The following is an 18,690-nucleotide window of genomic DNA, read 5'->3' on the forward strand; positions in this document are numbered from 1 at the left end:
GCAAAAGCCGGGGACTGTAGTTATCAGCGCGGCCGCCGTAAAAGCGCAGGCCGCGCTGAAGTCCCCGGCGCACTACAAGTGCCAGCCGCGCCGCAGTCCCAGCGGCCGGCGCGGCCTATTCCCATAAATGTGCCTGCTTCAGCAAAGCTGAATGAGGCCATGGCACAGGCGCCGCAGCGCTGATGTCCCCCGGCGCACTACAACACCCAGCATGCTGCGGTGTGAGCGCCAGATACACGGGGACACAGAGTACCTTGAGGAAGCAGGGCCATGTCCCTGATGTACTCCGCTCCATCCAGCATCTTCTCCAGGGGCTGTAGATGGAGCACGGTCTCTGTGCCTGGAGACCGGTAAATCCCACTTCACCCAGAGCCCTGTAAAAAGGGATGGGGAAGGAATCAGCATGTGGGCTCCTGCCGCCGTACCCGCAATGGGTACCTCAACCTTACAAACACCTCCGACATAAGTGGGGTGAGAAGGGAGCATGCTGGGAGTCTGTATAGACCCTCTTTTCTTCCATCCGACATAGTCAGCAGCTGCTGCTGACTAAAAACAATGGAGCTATGCGTGCGTGTCTGACCTCCTTGCGCACAAAGCTAAAACTGAGGAATCTGTACTCCTACGGGAGGGTGTATAGCCAGAAGGGGAGGGGCCTTACACTTTTAAGTGTAGTTCTTTGTGCGGCCTCCAGAGGCAGTAGCTATACACCCACTGTCTGGGTCTCCCAATTAGGAGCGAAAAAGAAAAAAATGTTACCACAAAATTGTTACTTCAACCAGGTAGCTTTTTTTCACGAGTATATCAGGAAAAAAATGCACCATAAAATATATGGTGCAATTTCTCCTGACTACACAGACACCTCATATGTGGTGGAAATCAATGTTTGGGCGCACAGCAGGGCTCGGAATGCAAGGAGCGTCATTTGACTTTTCAAACGCAAAATTGTCTGGAATAATTAGCGTATTCCATATTGTGTTTGAAGACCCCCTGAGGTGCCGAAACAGTGGAGCTCCCCCACCTGTGACCCCATTTTGGCAACTAGACCCCCCATGGCAAAAAAAAAAAAAAATTAGGGCGCACGCACAGATGTGCTGCAAAAAGGGGGGAACTAGGTGGGATGGAAAAAATAAGTCATGTCCAAAGTCGAGTACTGATAAAGGACGCTTGTTGATCAGGTACCTAATTGTTCAAGTTTTGTCTTTTTTTTTTTTTATTTGGGGTACACAAAAAAAAAAAAAAAGAAGAAAGGAAAAACTCGAGCAACAACAATTACGTACCTGATCAGTCAATCACGTAGCTGATCAGCGCTTGGCGGCAAGCGGGGGGGGGTGGCAGTTGGGATTGGGGATAGTTAGAAAAGAGCCACGAACAACAGGATGGATCAGAACAGCAGCAGGATCACATGAGAGATGGCAGCAGATGGGGGGGCAGCAGATGGGGGCAGCGGCAGACAAAGGGAGCATTGGTGGATGTGAGACAGCGGTGGCTGGAAGAGGGTGGCTGCGGATGGGAGAGGGCGCAGTGGATGCAGGAGTGACGGAGGATGGGGGTGAAGGGAGAGACAGGGGGGGGAAGGGGAATGGGAGGTGAGATTGGGGATAGTTACCTTACAGGATGGATCTAGGCAGCAGGATCACAGGAGATGAAGGAGGCAGCAGATGAATGAGGCAGCAGATCAGGAGGGTGAGAGGTGGGGGGGAGCGGGCAGCAGATCACGGGTGAGAGGTGAGGGAGCGCAGATCACGGGGGTGACAGGTGGGGTGAGAGCGGATATCAGATCACGGAGGTGAGAGGTGGGGGGAGAGCGGACAGCAGATCACGGAGGTGAGAGGTGGGGAGAGAGCGGACAGCAGATCACGGGTGAGAGGTGAGAGAGATCAGATCACGGGGGTGACAGGTGGGGTGAGAGCGGATATCAGATCACGGAGGTGAGAGGTGGGGGGAGAGCGGACAGCAGATCACGGAGGTGAGAGGTGGGGAGAGAGCGGACAGCAGATCACGGGTGAGAGGTGAGGGAGATCAGATCACGGGGGTGAGAGGTGGGGGGGAAAGCGGGCAGCCAATCACAGAGGTGAGAGGTGGGGATGCAGGCAGCCGATCACGAGGGTGAGAGGTGGGGAATTGCGGGCAGCCCATCACGGAGGTGAGGGGGAGGGGGCAGGCAGCCGATCACGGAGGTGAGGGGGAGGGGCGGGCAGCCGATCATGGAGGGGAGAGGTGAGGGGGCGGGCAGCACATCCCGGAGGCAAGGGGGCGGGCAGCGGATCATGAAGGTGAGGGGGAGGGGGCGGGGAGCCGATCATGGAGGGGAGAGGTGAGGGGGCGGGCAGCACATCCCGGAGGCAAGGGGGCGGGCAGCGGATCATGAAGGTGAGGGGGAGGGGGCGGGGAGCCGATCACGGAGGTGTGGGGAAGGGGGAGGGCAGCCAATCACGGGGGTGAGAGGTGAGGGGGCGGGCAGCCGATCACAAAGGTGAGGGGTGGGGGGGCGGGCAGCAGATCGTGGAGAGCGGTGGCAGATGGAGGAGGGAGGCGGCGGCGGATCGGGAGGTTTTTCGCCGGTTTGATATAGTACAATGGCAGCGCGGCAACTTCCGGGTCCCATGCTCCGGTCACATAACAGCATGGGACTGGAGCTTGTCGCCCTGCCATTGTACTGGCGTGCTCCAACACCGACAAGTGAAGCTGAGGGGGGCGGTCACCGGCCCTAGGTCCACGGTGATTGGAGAGATCGGTCACAAGGCCGGTCTCTCCAATCAGAGCTGCTGGAGCTGGGGGAGAGTGATCCAGCTGAGGTCACCTAGCTCCAGCCAATGACCAGTGCTACAGCTACACTGATCATTACTGGATTTCAATGTTTCAGCCATTTTAAATGGCTAAAACATTACAGTGGCTGTGATTGGCTGAAGAACGCCGCTCAGCCAATCACAGCCTCTGTAGGTCCGGGGAGAAGGCACCACCCCTCCTGAGGTCAGGCAAAAGTCCCCTCCTTCCCGAATCTGCGGTTTGTGTGAACCGATCACAGTCACCAGGGCTCCGATGCCGCAATTTCACAATGACGGATACATCCGTCATGGGTCTTTAAGTACCAGGGCACCATGACGGATGTATCCATCACGGTCGTGAAGGGGTTAAACACTGACCTTGATAGTACAATATTACAAAAAGATCTGGATAAGATGAACGAAAGGGCAGATACTTAGCAAATGATATTTAATGTTGATAAATGTAAAGTAGGACGGCGTAATCCTATAGCTGCATATACAGTCATATGAAAAAGTTTGGGCACCCCTATTAATGTTAACCTTTTTTCTTTATAACAATTTGGGGTTTTGCAACAGCTATTTCAGTTTCATATATCTAATAACTGATGGACTGAGTAATATTTCTGGATTGAAATGAAGTTTATTGTACTAACAGAAAATGTGCAATCCGCATTTAAACAAAATTTGAACGGTGCAAAAGATTGGGCACCCTTATCAATTTCTTGATTTGAACACTCCTAACTACTTTTTACTGACTTACTAAAGCACTAAATTGGTTTTGTAACCTCATTGAGCTTTGAACTTCATAGGCAGGTGTATCCAATCATGAGAAAAGGTATTTAAGGTGGCCACTTGCAAGTTGTTCTCCTATTTGAATCTCCTATGAAGAGTGGCATCATGGGCTCCTCAAAACAACTCTCAAATGATCTGAAAACAAAGATTATTCAACATAGTTCAGGGGAAGGATACAAAAAGTTGTCTCAGAGATTTAAACTGTCAGTTTCCACTGTGAGGAACATAGTAAGGAAATGGAAAAAAAACAGGTACAGTTCTTGTTAAGACCAGAAGTGGCAGGCCAAGAAAAATATCAGAAAGGCAGAGAAGAATGGTGAGAACAGTCAAGAACAATCCACAGACCACCTCCAAAGACCTGCAGCTTCATCTTGCTGCAGATGGTGTCAATGTGCATCGGTCAACAATACAGCGCACGTTGCACAAGGAGAAGCTGTATGGGAGAGTGATGCGAAAGAAGCCGTTTCTGCAAGCACGCCACAAACCGAGTCGCCTGAGGTATGCAAAAGCACATTTGGACAAGCCAGTTACATTTTGGAAGAAGGTCCTGTGGACTGATGAAACAAAGATTGAGTTGTTTGGTCATACAAAAAGGCGTTATGCATGGAGGCAAAAAAACACGGCATTTCAAGAAAAGCACTTGCTACCCACAGTAAAATTTGGTGGAGGTTCCATCATGCTTTGGGACTGTGTGGCCAATGCCGGAACCGGGAATCTTGTTAAAGTTGAGGGTCGCATGGATTCAACTCAGTATCAGCAGATTCTTGACAATAATGTGCAAGAATCAGTGACGAAGTTGAAGTTACGCAGGGGATGGATATTTCAGCAAGACAATGATCCAAAACACCACTCCAAATCTACTCAGGCATTCATGCAGAGGAACAATTACAATGTTCTGGAATGGCCATCCCAGTCCCCAGACCTGAATATCATTGAACATCTGTGGGATGATTTGAAGCTTGCTGTCCATGCTCGACGACCATCAAACTTAACTGAACTGGAATTGTTTTGTAAACAGGAATGGCCAAATATACCTTCATCCAGGATCCTGGAACTCATTAAAAGCTACAGGAAGTGACTAGAGGCTGTTATTTTTGCAAAAGGAGGATCTACAAAATATTAATGTCACTTTTATGTTGAGGTGCCCATACTTTTGCACTGTTCAAATTTTGTTTAAATGCGGATTGCACATTCTGTTAGTACAATAAACCTCCTTTCAATCCAGAAATATTACTCAGTCCATCAGTTATTAGATATATGAAACTGAAATAGCTGTTGCAAAAACCCAAATTGTTATAACGAAAAAAGGTTAACATTAATAGGGGTGCCCAAACTTTTTCATATGACTGTACATTAAATGGAAGTAAACTCGGGATTACAGAACAGAGAAGGACTTGGGTATTCTTATTACAAGTAAGCTGAGCAGCAGCACTCAATGTCAAGCAGCAGCTGCAAAAGCAAATAAGATTTTAGGGTGTAGAAAAAGAGATTAGATCCCGTGATCCCAACGTATTGTTACCCCTCTATAAATCACTTGTAAGGCCACATCTGGAATATGGGATCCAATTTTGGGCTCCAAATTTTAAAAAGGACATTCAGAAGTTACAGTCAGTTCAAAGGCGGATAACTAGACTACTACAAGGAATGGAGGCCGAACATATGATGAGAGGCTGAAAAAGTTGGAAAAGACGTCTCAGAGGAGATCTCATTTATATGTATAAATACATGTGTGGTCAATACAAAGAACTGGCACATCCTTATTACTTCCAAAGACAATACTAAGGATCAGGGGCACTCACTGCAAGGGGAAGAAAGGCGATTCCGACAGCTAAATAGGAAAGGGTTCTTTACAGTTAGAGCAGTCAGACTGTGGAATGCCCTACCACAAGAGGTAGTAATGGCAGATACTATAACAGCTTTTAAAAAAGGGCTGGATGATTTCCTCAATACACACAACATTGCTGGTTATAAATTACTTAGTGACAAAATGTAGAATTGGTGGAGGAAGGTTGAACTAGATGGACCTAGGTCTTTTTGCAACCTATGTAACTACAGTATGCAACAGTATCAGATTATCACTAGATGACTAGTAAACTTGCTGCAATGTATGCCTCCATATTCATGAGCTCTGTATAACCTCGCTCCCATCACTGATTGGCATCTTTCTGCCTCTGCATAGTAGACACAGAAAGCTGCCAATCAGTGGTGTGGGTGGAGTTATAAAGGGCTCAGTACTTAGAGAACTGGTAGATCTGCAGCAGATAAAACAGTGATTTTATAAAACTGCTGTAAGCAGCCCAGTAATTGACACATCACTGTAATCAAGATCTCTGCCCCTGCTTCATTGTTCTCTCAAAAGGGGCAGCAACATTTTTATAGAATGAATGAAATCGCTACTTGTTTTAAAAATGCTCCATAGCCTTTTTTTTTTTTTTTTAAAAAAAAAAGGATTTTCACTGTTCATGCCCTGGAAGAAGCCAATCCAGGCGAAACATCAGTTTGATTGTCTTATGGTTTGAATGCCATGAAGACTTTTATGCATCTGGATATACTGGCTTTTAATATTCTGATTAAACCTGATTAAAATTCCTGATATTTGCTTTAATGTATTTTTTGCAGTGTGTTTATACTACTTTTTTTAGATGGAAGAGGAGCATTTTTTTCATTCAATTTTAATTGACAATTATTCCTGGAAAAGAAAGGAAAGCAGAATATCTGAATCCTTTTGTTCTCCTCTTCATAGATGTAAAAGCACAATGTTCCATTTCCTATCTCAGTAATGGAAAATCTGTCTTCAGTAAAGACTGCTATTCCCATCACTGAGATAGGAGATGGCAGTTGATACATTTTCCCATAGAACTTAATGAGTATCAACTGCCATCTCCTATCTCAGTGATGGGAATATCAGTCTTTACTGAAGACACATTTTATCCATGAATTGAGAATTTTGAGAATAAATGATCAGCCCAGGAGGAGAAAGAAGTAGATTTCTAAGAAAATATATTACAAAGATTATTATTTTCATGCATACTATTGCTTTATGGGAAAAAAAAGGAATTCATTATTTTTGTTTATATGGAAAACTGTTACTGCGCATGGAACGGCCATTGGATTTACAGCCAATTGTCTTACCATAGTAAAGCCATGTAGTCTTGAGGCTGAACCGGATTGATGAATATGTGTCCCTCCAAAGCAGGGGTTGGCTCTTTTATCCAGAGGAATAGTGTGTCACTGGTGCCTAGGCTGACCTGCAAAATCAAATACACTATATATGTATAATCAAGAAAGTATAAAGCAATTCTATGTAACGTATACCCATAGATATAGATGTTATGGAAATGAGCAGATAAGGTGGTTTACAGCAGGGACCTAGCTATGGAGAATTATGGGACTCATCAGCATACATGGCACTTCCAGGAAGAACAACAAAGGAATGGCACAATGCAAAATCCTAAAAAAAAAAAAAAAGATGTTCTTCAATTGCTATTTTATGTAAAATGAAAATATTTATCAAAATGTGTAACATCCGGACACTTGAGGTCTTCTTTTTTTCCAATACCTTTAATTACATGGAACTATCCATAATGGTATCAAATGGTTTGCCAAATATAATCTGGATTGAAATAAATATCAGTAGGCTTATAATGGATGTCCATAACATGAACCTAATAAACTCTGGCACAGAAACAGTTAACCCTTGCACCCTGTATATATAGAATGAGGAGTTAGATAATGCATCATTATATGTCTTTTGTTGCTGAAAACCGTTTTACCATTCTAGCATTTATAATATAGAATCTCATTAAAAAGTCAATATGTATGACCTCTGGCCATAATGACATGTCCATTAGGCTATAAAATGTATACAGCGCCAAAAGGAATAAACAGAAAAGGGAATTATCTGCACAAGATGGAGAGAGAAAAAAAATATGTGGAGGCCGGTGGCATATTGTGAGGGCTCAAGTGCGGAGGCCAGGGTTATGTTCATTTCTATTAAATAGCGGCTTCATTATAGGGTGGAAACGATGTTTTCATGAACTCTAATGACATCCTTTATTTCTGATTGTCTAGTCTAAAACTATGAAATAAATAAGTTGTTCAAAGTTATGTCAAAAGTTCAAGCGTCTTGCATCGAAAAAGTTGTACAGTATTTTTTTTTTTAATTGTACAGTACTTTGTTAGTAACACCTAAAATAAATATGACCTTTATTGCCAAACATCTTGTATGCATTGGCTTTTTTGTGATGAATTGTTCTTCACATCACTACTCAATCACTAGCCAAGCTGCCTGCCTGCATCAGAGCAATATATCTGAACTCTGGTAATAATAATAATAATAATAATAATAATAATTTTATTCATTTATATAGCGCTATTAATTCCACAGCGCTTTACATACATTGGCAACACTGTCCTCATCGGGGCTCACAATCTAGAGTCCCTATCAATATGTCTTTCGAGTGTAGGAGGAAACCCACGCAAACACGGGGAGAACATACAAACTCCTTGCAGATGTTGTCCTTGGTGGGATTTGAACCCAGGACCCTAGTACCTAACCACTGAGCCACCGTGCCACCCTGGTACTCAAGTTTCCCCAATACATACAGCGGCTAAAATAAGTATTGAACATATCACCAATTTTCTAAGTAAATTTATTTCCAAAGGTACTAGTGACATGAATTTCTCACCAGATGTTGGTAACAGCCCATCCAATCCACACTAAATCACACTGTAGATGTCCATAAAATATGTGTAATAATGAGAAATGACACAAGGAAAAAGTATTGAACACATGAATATAAGAGGTGCAAAAGGCCATGGAAAGTCATGACACCAGATGAAATCTATCAGTGATTAGAAAGCAATCTTGCCACTTGGTGAAAAATAATATCAACTGGTTCAACTAATGGCCTATAAAAAGGTGTCACATTATCAAGGTGAAACACAAAAAACATCTCATGATGGGTAAAAATAGTGAGCTGTCTCAAGACCTACAAAACCTTATTGTTGCAAAATGTACTGATGGCATTGGTTACAGAAGAATTTCAAAACTACTGAGGGTTCCAGTGAGCAATAAAATTATCAGAAGAGTTTTTCAACAGCCAATGACCATTTGTGGAGAGCAACAGAAAGACCTAGAATCAGCAGGTAGAATTATTTAAAAGAAAACAATAAGCAATGCACTCAACCTCCATGGGCTATATGCACACTAACCATGCAATACTCCATTGCTGAACAAAAAGCATGCTCAAAGGTTGCTCAACAACATTTAGACAAGCCTCTGAAATACTGGAAGAACATAATCTGGTCAGAGGAGACCAAAATTGAACGCTTTGGATGCCATAACACACGCTGTTTTTGGAGGCCAAGAAGCACTGTATATCACTCCCAAATCAACATGACAACAGTGAAAATTGGAGGTGGGAACATCATGCAGTTAGGTTGTTTTTCAGCATATGACACTGGCAAACATCATCTAACTGATGGATGGATGGATGGACAAATGTACCAAGACATTCTTGATAAAAATTTGCTGCCATCTACCAGGATGATGAAGATGAAACAAGGGTGGACAATTCAGCCAGACAATGATCCCAAACACAGAGCCAAGGAAACTCTCAATTGGTGTCAGAGAAAGAAAATAAAGCCGATAGAATGGCCCAGCCAATCACTGGACCTGAATCCAATAGAAAATGTATGGAAGAAACTAAAACTCAGAGATCATAGAAAGACTGCACAGGACCTTCAGGATTTGCAGTGTTTGTATGGAACATTAGATTTAAAAAATTCAGATTCTCATTAGGTCATACATTTCATGCTAAGTCCATTTAGCTAATTTTCTCAAAAAAGACAGGGAGTAATTACACATATCTTAAAAAAATTGACATTTTATTTATGCAAACTTGCAGTTCTAAAAAACAAAACAAAAACATACATGGAACACATTAAAAATGTAGTGTAAAGGCCCCTTTGCACACTGCAACATCGCAAACGACATCGCTGTAACGTCACCGGTTTTGTGACGTAATAGCGACCTCCCCAGCGACATTGCAGTGTGTGAAACACATCAGCGACCTGGCCCCTGCTGTGAAGTTGCTGATCACTACACATCTCTCAGGACCATTCTTTGGTCCTTTGTTTCCCGCTGTGCAGCATGATCGCTAGAAAGTTTCAGTGTGTAAAGGGGACTTTACAGCGACTTCGTTAGCGACTTCCCTTTCAAAAAGCTGCTTTACAACGTCCCCAATGACTAGCGAGGTCGTTCTGCAGGTCCGGATCGCTGTTGCATCGTTTTCCAGGTTTGCCTGTTTGACAGCTCACCAGAGACTCACCAGAGACTTTGTAGCGATCCCGACCAGGTTGGGATCGCTGGTGGGATCGCTAGAAAGTCTTAGTGTGTAAAGGGGCCTTTACAGATTACAAAACACACAAACATGAGGAGGGTTTAAACGCTGTGAATCCGTAAATAGTGAAATATAGATCATGGGATAACAATTGATCGATATACTGGTATATAGTACCTGGTGATGGTTACTTCATTAGATTTACAATAATGACAGTGAATTTGTACTCAAAAATTAAATGCTTGCAGACCTGTGCCATACCCTAATGCGGGCGCCACACGAGACGATCCATCGTGCGATATGTCGTCGGGGGTCACCGTTTTCATGATGCACATCTGGCATAGTTTGCGACGTCGTTTCGTGTGACACCTACGAGTATCTTAGAACAATCGCAAATTGGTTACAAATTGTGTATCGTTTACACGTCGTTTATTTTTAAAAAATAGTTTATTCTTCTTTGCGCCGGTTGCTCATCGTACCCGGGGTAGCACACATCGCTCCGTGTGACACCCCGGGAACGATGAACTGCAGCTTACCTGCGGCCGCCGGCAATGCGGAAGGAAGAAGGTGGGCGGGATGGTTACGTCCCGCTCATCTCCGCCCCTCCGCTTCTATTGGCCGGCGGCTGTGTGACGTCGCTGTTACGCCGAACATCCCACCCCCTTCAGGAAGTGGACGCACAAACGATGGGGGCGGGTACGGTCGCTCGTACGATAGATCGTATTGTGTGACGCCCACATAAGGCTGGTATCATGATCACTGTTAGGTCTGCACTAGGTGATAGATTAATACTATAAATATCACTAGTATATAAACCATCACTTTATCATTGGTGGAGGCTTGACATGTGGACACCCAACTCATCTTTAAGAAGAGAGGGCCAAAATATTGATTGGCTTAAGGCGGTTTACCAACCTAAGGGAAATGTTTGGGCCAACAATGAGGCTTGCTAAATGTACACACTGTTAGGATTTGGCTATACTGGCTGATTTGAGTGATCGTCATGTGACTATAAGTATGTGAATTTTTTTTTTTTATTTCTTCTGTCAATTTTCTATTGGGAGAAGCGGGTGAGATAATTAATCAGACTGCTTTATCCAGCCAAATCCTAAGGGTGGATTCTCACTTGCGAGTTTCTCGCAGTAGAGCAATGCGAGAAAAACTCGCATTGGAATCGGACACATGTTAGTGAATGATTCAGCTCGCATTTGCGATTTTTTTCTCAGTCCAAATCGGGCTGAGAAAAAAAAAAAAAAATCGCAGCATGCTGCTTTTTTGCGAATTTCTCGGCGAGTCTCTCCAATGCAAGTCTATGGGAGCGTGTAAAAAAATCGGATGTTACGGGACGGCACTCACACCATCCTAGTGACATCAGATTTTCTAAATACATTTCTCGCATGTTTCCTAAAACACTGGAAACGAGTGATGTGTCACAATGTCTGTCAATCTCTATTCTCTGTCAGTCGGTCTCTCCCTCTCGATCTCTATTCTCTCTGTCGATCGGTCTGTCGGTCGGTCACTGGCAGATAGTAAAAACAGACCCCCTACGCATTACACACGTATTACACACGCTAGGCAACTTATTAAATTTAAAAAAAAAAAAAAAAAGCATCGCACTTGCGTTACACTCGGACCGAACGTGAACTAAAATCAGCCGAGTTTTTTTCAGCCCAGTCGGACCGATTTTACTCGCATAGATGTGTTTCCAGCCTAACAGTGTGCATGTTACTCACTTAGTATTTAGGAAACTGCACTGTTTGACCAGGAGTAAAAACCCCTTTTATGGGCCCGTGCTTCCAGACCTGCTGTCTTGAATGAAAGGATGGTATGTGGATAAATTTGCTTCAGTTTCTTGATCTCGGGAAAAACAAACAAAAACAATGCACAAACCGACCAAAACTTTTTGTTCTGATCCTAAACACCAATCAGATGGGATCAACAATAACTACTTTATAGAATCCATTTATTTAATTTAGAAAATCATTGATCACAGACTTAACCGTTAATGTCATTGATAAATGTGAGATAATCTCCTCAGTTACCTTTTATTGGATTTTGCTGTTTTTGCACCTTGTGAAACAAAAAGGGGGATCCAGCTTCCGGAATAAAATCTTTAAACTTTATTCCATAAAATCACACATTTTTTCAATGCAAATAGCCATAGTGAATAGGGTCAGGGAGCGCAGGGATCGGAAACATGTTTCGAATGCTGATTGCGTTCTTTGTCAAGCCTTTCACATTGCCGATCCCTGAGATCCCTGACCCTATTCACTATGGTGATTTGCACTGAAAAAAAACGTGTGATTTTATGGAATAAAGTTTGAAGATTTTATTACGGAACCTGGATCCCCCCTTTTGTTTCAACAATTTCCTGCACACTTCAGATTGCTGATCCGTGCATGCCGAACCTTGCCACAGATTAGCTGGACTTTTTTCTATACATGGCTATACTGGCCATACATATTACAAAAAAGATGGCCAAATCCAATGAGCGGGTATGGCAGATATGGGATATTAAAGGGGCTTACTTGGGAATAGAGAAAAAAAATAAACTAAAACTAAAATAAACTAAAAAATATCATTATAAATAAATTCCTAGCTCAATTTAAATAGCAAAATACATCTCTAAACACACTAAGTGCCATCAGTGAAGTACAATATCATTTTACAGTATCAGAAGCCTGTCCCTGAATGTTCATAGGACCGGTGCATGCAGGGCCGGCTCCAGGTTTTTGTGGGCCCCGGGCGGAAGAGTCTCACTGGGCCCCATCTACATGCAGACGCGCACATACACAGATACGTACACATACAGGCATATATACATATACATATTTGAAGACAAACTCACTAAAACACTTATAAACAGACAAATCTATACAGTCATTTACAGTGACATACATAGATAAACATCATACTTGCATACAGACACATTCCCGCTTGTCTCCATCCAGATCCTCCTGGGCTTGTGGCTGCGCTGCATGATGGTCGTCACTAACAGACATGGCTGCGCACAGTGCACACTGACACTGCTGTATATACATCACAGGAGGGGCTGTGGGCATAGACTACTGGAGGGCATAGATGTTACTGGAATAGCAAACAGCTCTGGGGGTCTGCACATTAATGGGATGGGTTGCATAGTGCTCTGAGGGGCTGCACAGATGGCTATGGGGGCCACATGCACAGCTCTGATCCATACATACACACACAGCTCTGCTACACACACACACACACACACACACACCTTGATAGCATTGTTGCACACATCACTGCTGCATATGTACAGACATAAACACACACACAGCTCTGCTGTACATATACACATCTCTGCTGTCCAAAGACTATACATAAACACAGCTTTGCTGCACATGTCTGCTACGCTGCCCAAACAGCACATATTCATAAAGCTCTGCTGCCCAGAGTAAGCACACACTCTACTGCCCAAAGAGTATTTATATATATATATATATATATATATATACACACACACACACACACACACCGTTAGGTCCAGAAATATTTGGACAGTGACACAATTTTCGCGAGTTGGGCTCTACATGCCACCACATTGGATTTGAAATGAAATCTCTACAACAGAATTCAAATGCAGATTGTAACGTTTAATTTGAAGGTTTGAACAAAAATATCTGATAGAAATTGTAGGAATTGTACACATTTCTTTACAAACACTCCACATTTTAGGGGGTCAAAAGTAATTGGACAAATAAACCAAACCCAAAAAAAATTTTTTATTTTCAATATTTTATTGCGAATCCTTTGGAGGCAATCACTGCCTTAAGTCTGGAACCCATGGACATCACCAAACGCTGGGTTTCCTCCTTCTTAATGCTTTGCCAGGCCTTTACAGCCGCAGCCTTCAGGTCTTGCTTGTTTGTGGGTCTTTCCGTCTTAAGTCTGGATTTGAGCAAGTGAAATGCATGCTCAATTGGGTTAAGATCTGGTGATTGACTTGGCCATTGCAGAATGTTCCACTTTTTTGCACTCATGAACTCCTGGGTAGCTTTGGCTGTATGCTTGGGGTCATTGTCCATCTGTACTATGAAGCGCCGTCCGATCAACTTTGCGGCATTTGGCTGAATCTGGGCTGAAAGTAGATCCCGGTACACTTCAGAATTCATCCGGCTACTCTTGTCTGCTGTTATGTCATCAATAAACACAAGTGACCCAGTGCCATTGAAAGCCATGCATGCCCATGCCATCACGTTGCCTCCACCATGTTTTACAGAGGATGTGGTGTGCCTTGGATCATGTGCCGTTCCCTTTCTTCTCCAAACTTTTTTCTTCCCATCATTCTGGTACAGGTTGATCTTGGTCTCATCTGTCCATAGAATACTTTTCCAGAACTGAGCTGGCTTCATGAGGTGTTTTTCAGCAAATTTAACTCTGGCCTGTCTATTTTTGGAATTGATGAATGGTTTGCATCTAGATGTGAACCCTCTGTATTTACTTTCATGGAGTCTTCTCTTTACTGTTGACTTAGAGACAGATACACCTACTTCACTGAGAGTGTTCTGGACTTCAGTTGATGTTGTGAACGGGTTCTTCTTCACCAAAGAAAGTATGCGGCGATCATCCACCACAGTTGTCATCCGTGGACGCCCAGGCCTTTTTGAGTTCCCAAGCTCACCAGTCAATTCCTTTTTTCTCAGAATGTACCCGACTGTTGATTTTGCTACTCCAAGCATGTCTGCTATCTCTCTGATGGATTTTTTCTTTTTTTTCAGCCTCAGGATGTTCTGCTTCACCTCAATTGAGAGTTCCTTAGACCGCATGTTGTCTGGTCACAGCAACAACTTCCAAATGCTAAACCACACACCTGTAATCAACCCCAGACCTTTTAACTACTTCAATGATTACAGGTTAACGAGGGAGATGCCTTCAGAGTTAATTGCAGCCCTTCGAGTCCCTTGTCCAATTACTTTTGGTCCCTTGAAAAAGAGGAGGCTATGCATTACAGAGCTATGATTCCTAAACCCTTTCTCCGATTTGGATGTGAAAACTCTCATATTGTAGCTGGGAGTGTGCACTTTCAGCCCATATTATATATATAATTGTATTTCTGAACATGTTTTTGTAAACAGCTAAAATAACAAAACCTGTGTCACTGTCCAATAGTGTGGAGATAGTGTGACAGTACCTGGCTTCATACTGCACATGTTCACAGGCACTGCTCCTATTAACCTTCTACTACAGGTCAATCTAACAAGGCAGAGGCCAAATGAATGTACCGATTACCTTCTTAGACAAAACTAGCATGAATTGCTAAATAAACTTAATAAGTCATTTATTATTGTATGACATTTCCTTTATTAAATACTTCTGATTTCTATTGGCGGGATACCTTAATAACGTGTTATTCTTTGTTCTGACAGCAAATGAGTGGTTACCAGAGGTAGTCTGCAGTGGTTTTCTATTGTTTATGGGTCGGGAGAAATAACATTCAGCTATGACTACTTTCACAATTGCTCTCTGTGTAATTATCTCGCTTATTGTTCTATATGACAACAAAAAAGTATGGAATCTTGAAATATCTTCGCACAATAATAGATACCAACACACTTACCGCAATATCCCCTTCCTCTAGTCTCATTCCAGCCAGAGACGCTGTGTGAAGAACACATTATTGTGTTAGAAGAGCAGAACAATAGTGCGACTACTGTACACAGATTAATTCAGCAAGTAAGAACTGAAGCTTTTATTTAATCACAAAACCAAGAAAGCTTTATGGATCTAACCAGATAAAGAAACATTTTCTTTAAATACATGGCAGTAAAAGGTGATTAAAATGCTCCTGACTCAAAATGAAGACTTAGGTTATGTCCACACAGGGTGTTTTTGCTGCATTTTTTTTCAGCAGCAAAACCCCTCTTCATGGTTTTCTGCATTTTTGGTATGGTTTTTGGCTAGGCTTTTGGTGCGGTTTGTATGGAGTTTCTGCAGAATTTGAATGCGTTTTTTTGCACTTCCTCTGGTAGTGATGGCCGGGTCAAGTCCAGACTCACGGGTGTTCAACAGTACCCAAATGCCAGGCCCAGGCCAGGATCGATCTGGATCAGGCACTTAGGTAATAAAAAAAAAAAATAAAAAAAATAAAGCAAGCATGCTATACTTACCAGTCTCCGGCGCGGCTGTACCTGCTCCTGCGACCCTTCTTTCTACTTCCGGGGCCGCTCATTAGCCTCATGCATATTCACCGCTTTCCCCACCCACTGGTGTCTTTTGGTTGCAGTCAGACGCACCCTCCACCCTGTGCGACAGCGTGTCCGAAGGCTTTCAAACTCAGACACTATGCATGTCTAATCGTGGTATAAAAATAAAAAAATTCAAAAATTGGCATAGGGTCCCCACATATTATGATACCCAGCACAGATAAAGCCTACACAGCTACAGGCTGCAGCCCACAGCCGTGTGCTTATCTTGGCTGTGTATCAAAATAGGACGAACCGCATGCGTTTTTTTTATTATTTAAATAATTTAAAAAAACAGCGTGCAGTCACCCCCAATTTTGATACCCAGTCAAGATAAAGCTCGACAGCTGGGGGCTGGTATTCTCAAACTGGGGACACTCATGCTCATTGGGGCCCCCCAACCTAAAAATAGCAGCTTGCAGCTGCCCATGTTTGTCGCATCCATTAGATGCGACAATCCCAGCACTTTATCTGGTTCTTCGCGATTGCCGTGGTGCGGAGACTATCAGGGTAATTAGGGGTTAATAGCAGCCCACATATTGGGACCAGCATCCGGCCAGATACCCTGGATCAATTACGGGTCAGAAATGGGTCTTTTATTAATCAATCCAGGGTATCTGTGAGTCCGCCCATCACTAGGGTAAAAAAACAAGACAAAACCGCTGAAAGAATTGACTTGTTCATTCTTTTAATAGCGCAGCAAAAACCAAAGATGTTGACAAAACCATCAGGAAAACACTACAGATATTTTGTATGTGTGTGTATGAGACTTCTGTAATCTCATAGGCTTTGCTGGGATTGTGAAGGCAGCGTTTTGTTAGCATGGATTTGCATAAAACCAAGGCAAAAACCAAATCATGCTAAAAACACTGCTGAAACTCTGCAAAAATGCCCTGTATGAACATCGCCTAAGAGTATCTGTTCTGCTGTGTTCCTGTTCTGTGATGCAGCGGACAGATTCAAGGATGTACCACTGGGACTATGTTCACATTATTTGGCCAAGGACCATCCTGTTTTCCACAGAACCTGTCAGGTCCCCTATGCCCTCAAACCCAGCAGTATTCATGGCTGTATGTCCAAATTCCCTCCCTAACAAGCCCTGTATAAATGCTATTCACTAATCTGAAAGTTTAAAAAAAATAACTTAACCCTCGCTTTCTCTATGCTAATTAGGGCCTTGCCTAGTCACAGGGGCGTTGCGTTCGTTCCCCAAACTTGTCAGTCCTTTTAATAGGTTATCATGCCTTTGTGAGTGTGGTAATATGATTTCCACAAGCCTGCATCACCGCCAGCTAATAGAAATCTCGCACATGCGCGCAGCTCATTTTGGCCCTATCAGTGCCCTTCAGAAACAGAGTGGATGCTTTCTAACTTCATTAGGCGCATTGTGCATGACTGGAAGTTCACAAAACAGCTCACGTAGATGTCTTCTGAACTTCCAGTCATGAGCAGTGCCGCTAATGAAGCCGAGAAGCTTCAAAATCGCACTGACGCGGATGGAATGAGTTGCGTGCATGCGTAAGATTTTCAGAAGCTGGCGGTGACGCCGGCTTGTGGAAATCACGTGATTACACCCACAGGTGGGTGATAACACGGAAAGGGGGCCAATTAATATGGGGAAACAACACCCCTGAGACTAGTCACAGGTCTAATTAGCATACAGACAGCGAGGGCTATAAGTCATTTAATTTAAACATTCATATTAGTGAATAGCATTATACAGGGCAGGTTAGGGAGGGAATTTGGCATACAGGTATCAAAGCTGCTGGGTTGGAGGGCATAGGGGACCTGGCAGGTTCTCTAAGTGCAAATGACATTTTTTCATGGAGGTTCCCCTTACCCTCAATAGCAAAAAAAACTATATGAATGGACTTTTCAGGATGGGACATAATGCCAACTTTGACAGCTAGACAGGACGTACGGCCAAAGAGAGCTGTATACTGCTGCTACATTACCTCATAATGCAGGTAAATGGGGCCACATTAAGATATGCAAGTTACAGAGAACATAAACAACTCACAAAAAGTCAAAACTAGCGATGAGCGGACCTGTGGAAGTTCGAGTTCTGCTGGTCCAGTTGAATTTTTTTAAAGTTCAGTTTTGGGCCCTGACTTGACCTGAACTTCATTTGAAGTCACTGACTGGCAGATCGGGTTTGCACCCATATGCAGCCAGCCATAAACAGATCACATCTGGTGGCGGGTAGGCAGGGGGTTTTCCTTTTTTTGTTATGCACACTACACCCGATCACAATGTTGTTACCCCCAGTGTGAGCTGTTCAAACATTGCAAGTGGCCTTCACTGGGCCGAGCATCGAACGTACCGGAGCACAGCAATACTCGCCTGATTGATTTGCATTCGTAAAGAACCCGAACTCCGAACCGGAGCTTTGTTTTCTTGGAAAAGTCTGGGTTCATACTTAACACCAAACTTCAGGCTTCCTCAACTCTTGTCAGAACCAGGTTATTTTCTTGTAAAATACTCGGTGTGTTTGCAGTATTTTGCCGACTGCAATGAGACCCCCTGCATTGTACTGCAATGTAGCAGCGACATAGAACAATCTTTGGTTGGGCAAAGCTT

The 18,690-nt window shown here is 43.5% G+C and overlaps 1 protein-coding gene across 4 annotated transcripts in view; it reads right to left on the reverse strand.

Annotated features, from left to right (window-relative positions):
- The window catches only part of XYLB (xylulokinase), a 342,255-nt gene that overhangs the window by 169,391 nt on the left and 154,174 nt on the right, over positions 1–18,690 (reverse strand). For all 4 annotated transcript variants that reach the window (XM_075315415.1, XM_075315413.1, XM_075315414.1 and 1 more), the window contains 2 exons: positions 15,486–15,526; positions 6,690–6,805 (listed from right to left, as the gene is read on the reverse strand). In XM_075315415.1, coding sequence (XP_075171530.1) covers positions 6,690–6,805; positions 15,486–15,526 — 157 coding nt within the window. The remainder of the gene's footprint in view (positions 1–6,689; positions 6,806–15,485; positions 15,527–18,690) is intronic.

The sequence above is a fragment of the Anomaloglossus baeobatrachus genome, chromosome 6, assembly GCF_048569485.1.
Source record: "Anomaloglossus baeobatrachus isolate aAnoBae1 chromosome 6, aAnoBae1.hap1, whole genome shotgun sequence".
NCBI classification, from domain to species: Eukaryota; Metazoa; Chordata; class Amphibia; order Anura; family Aromobatidae; genus Anomaloglossus; species Anomaloglossus baeobatrachus.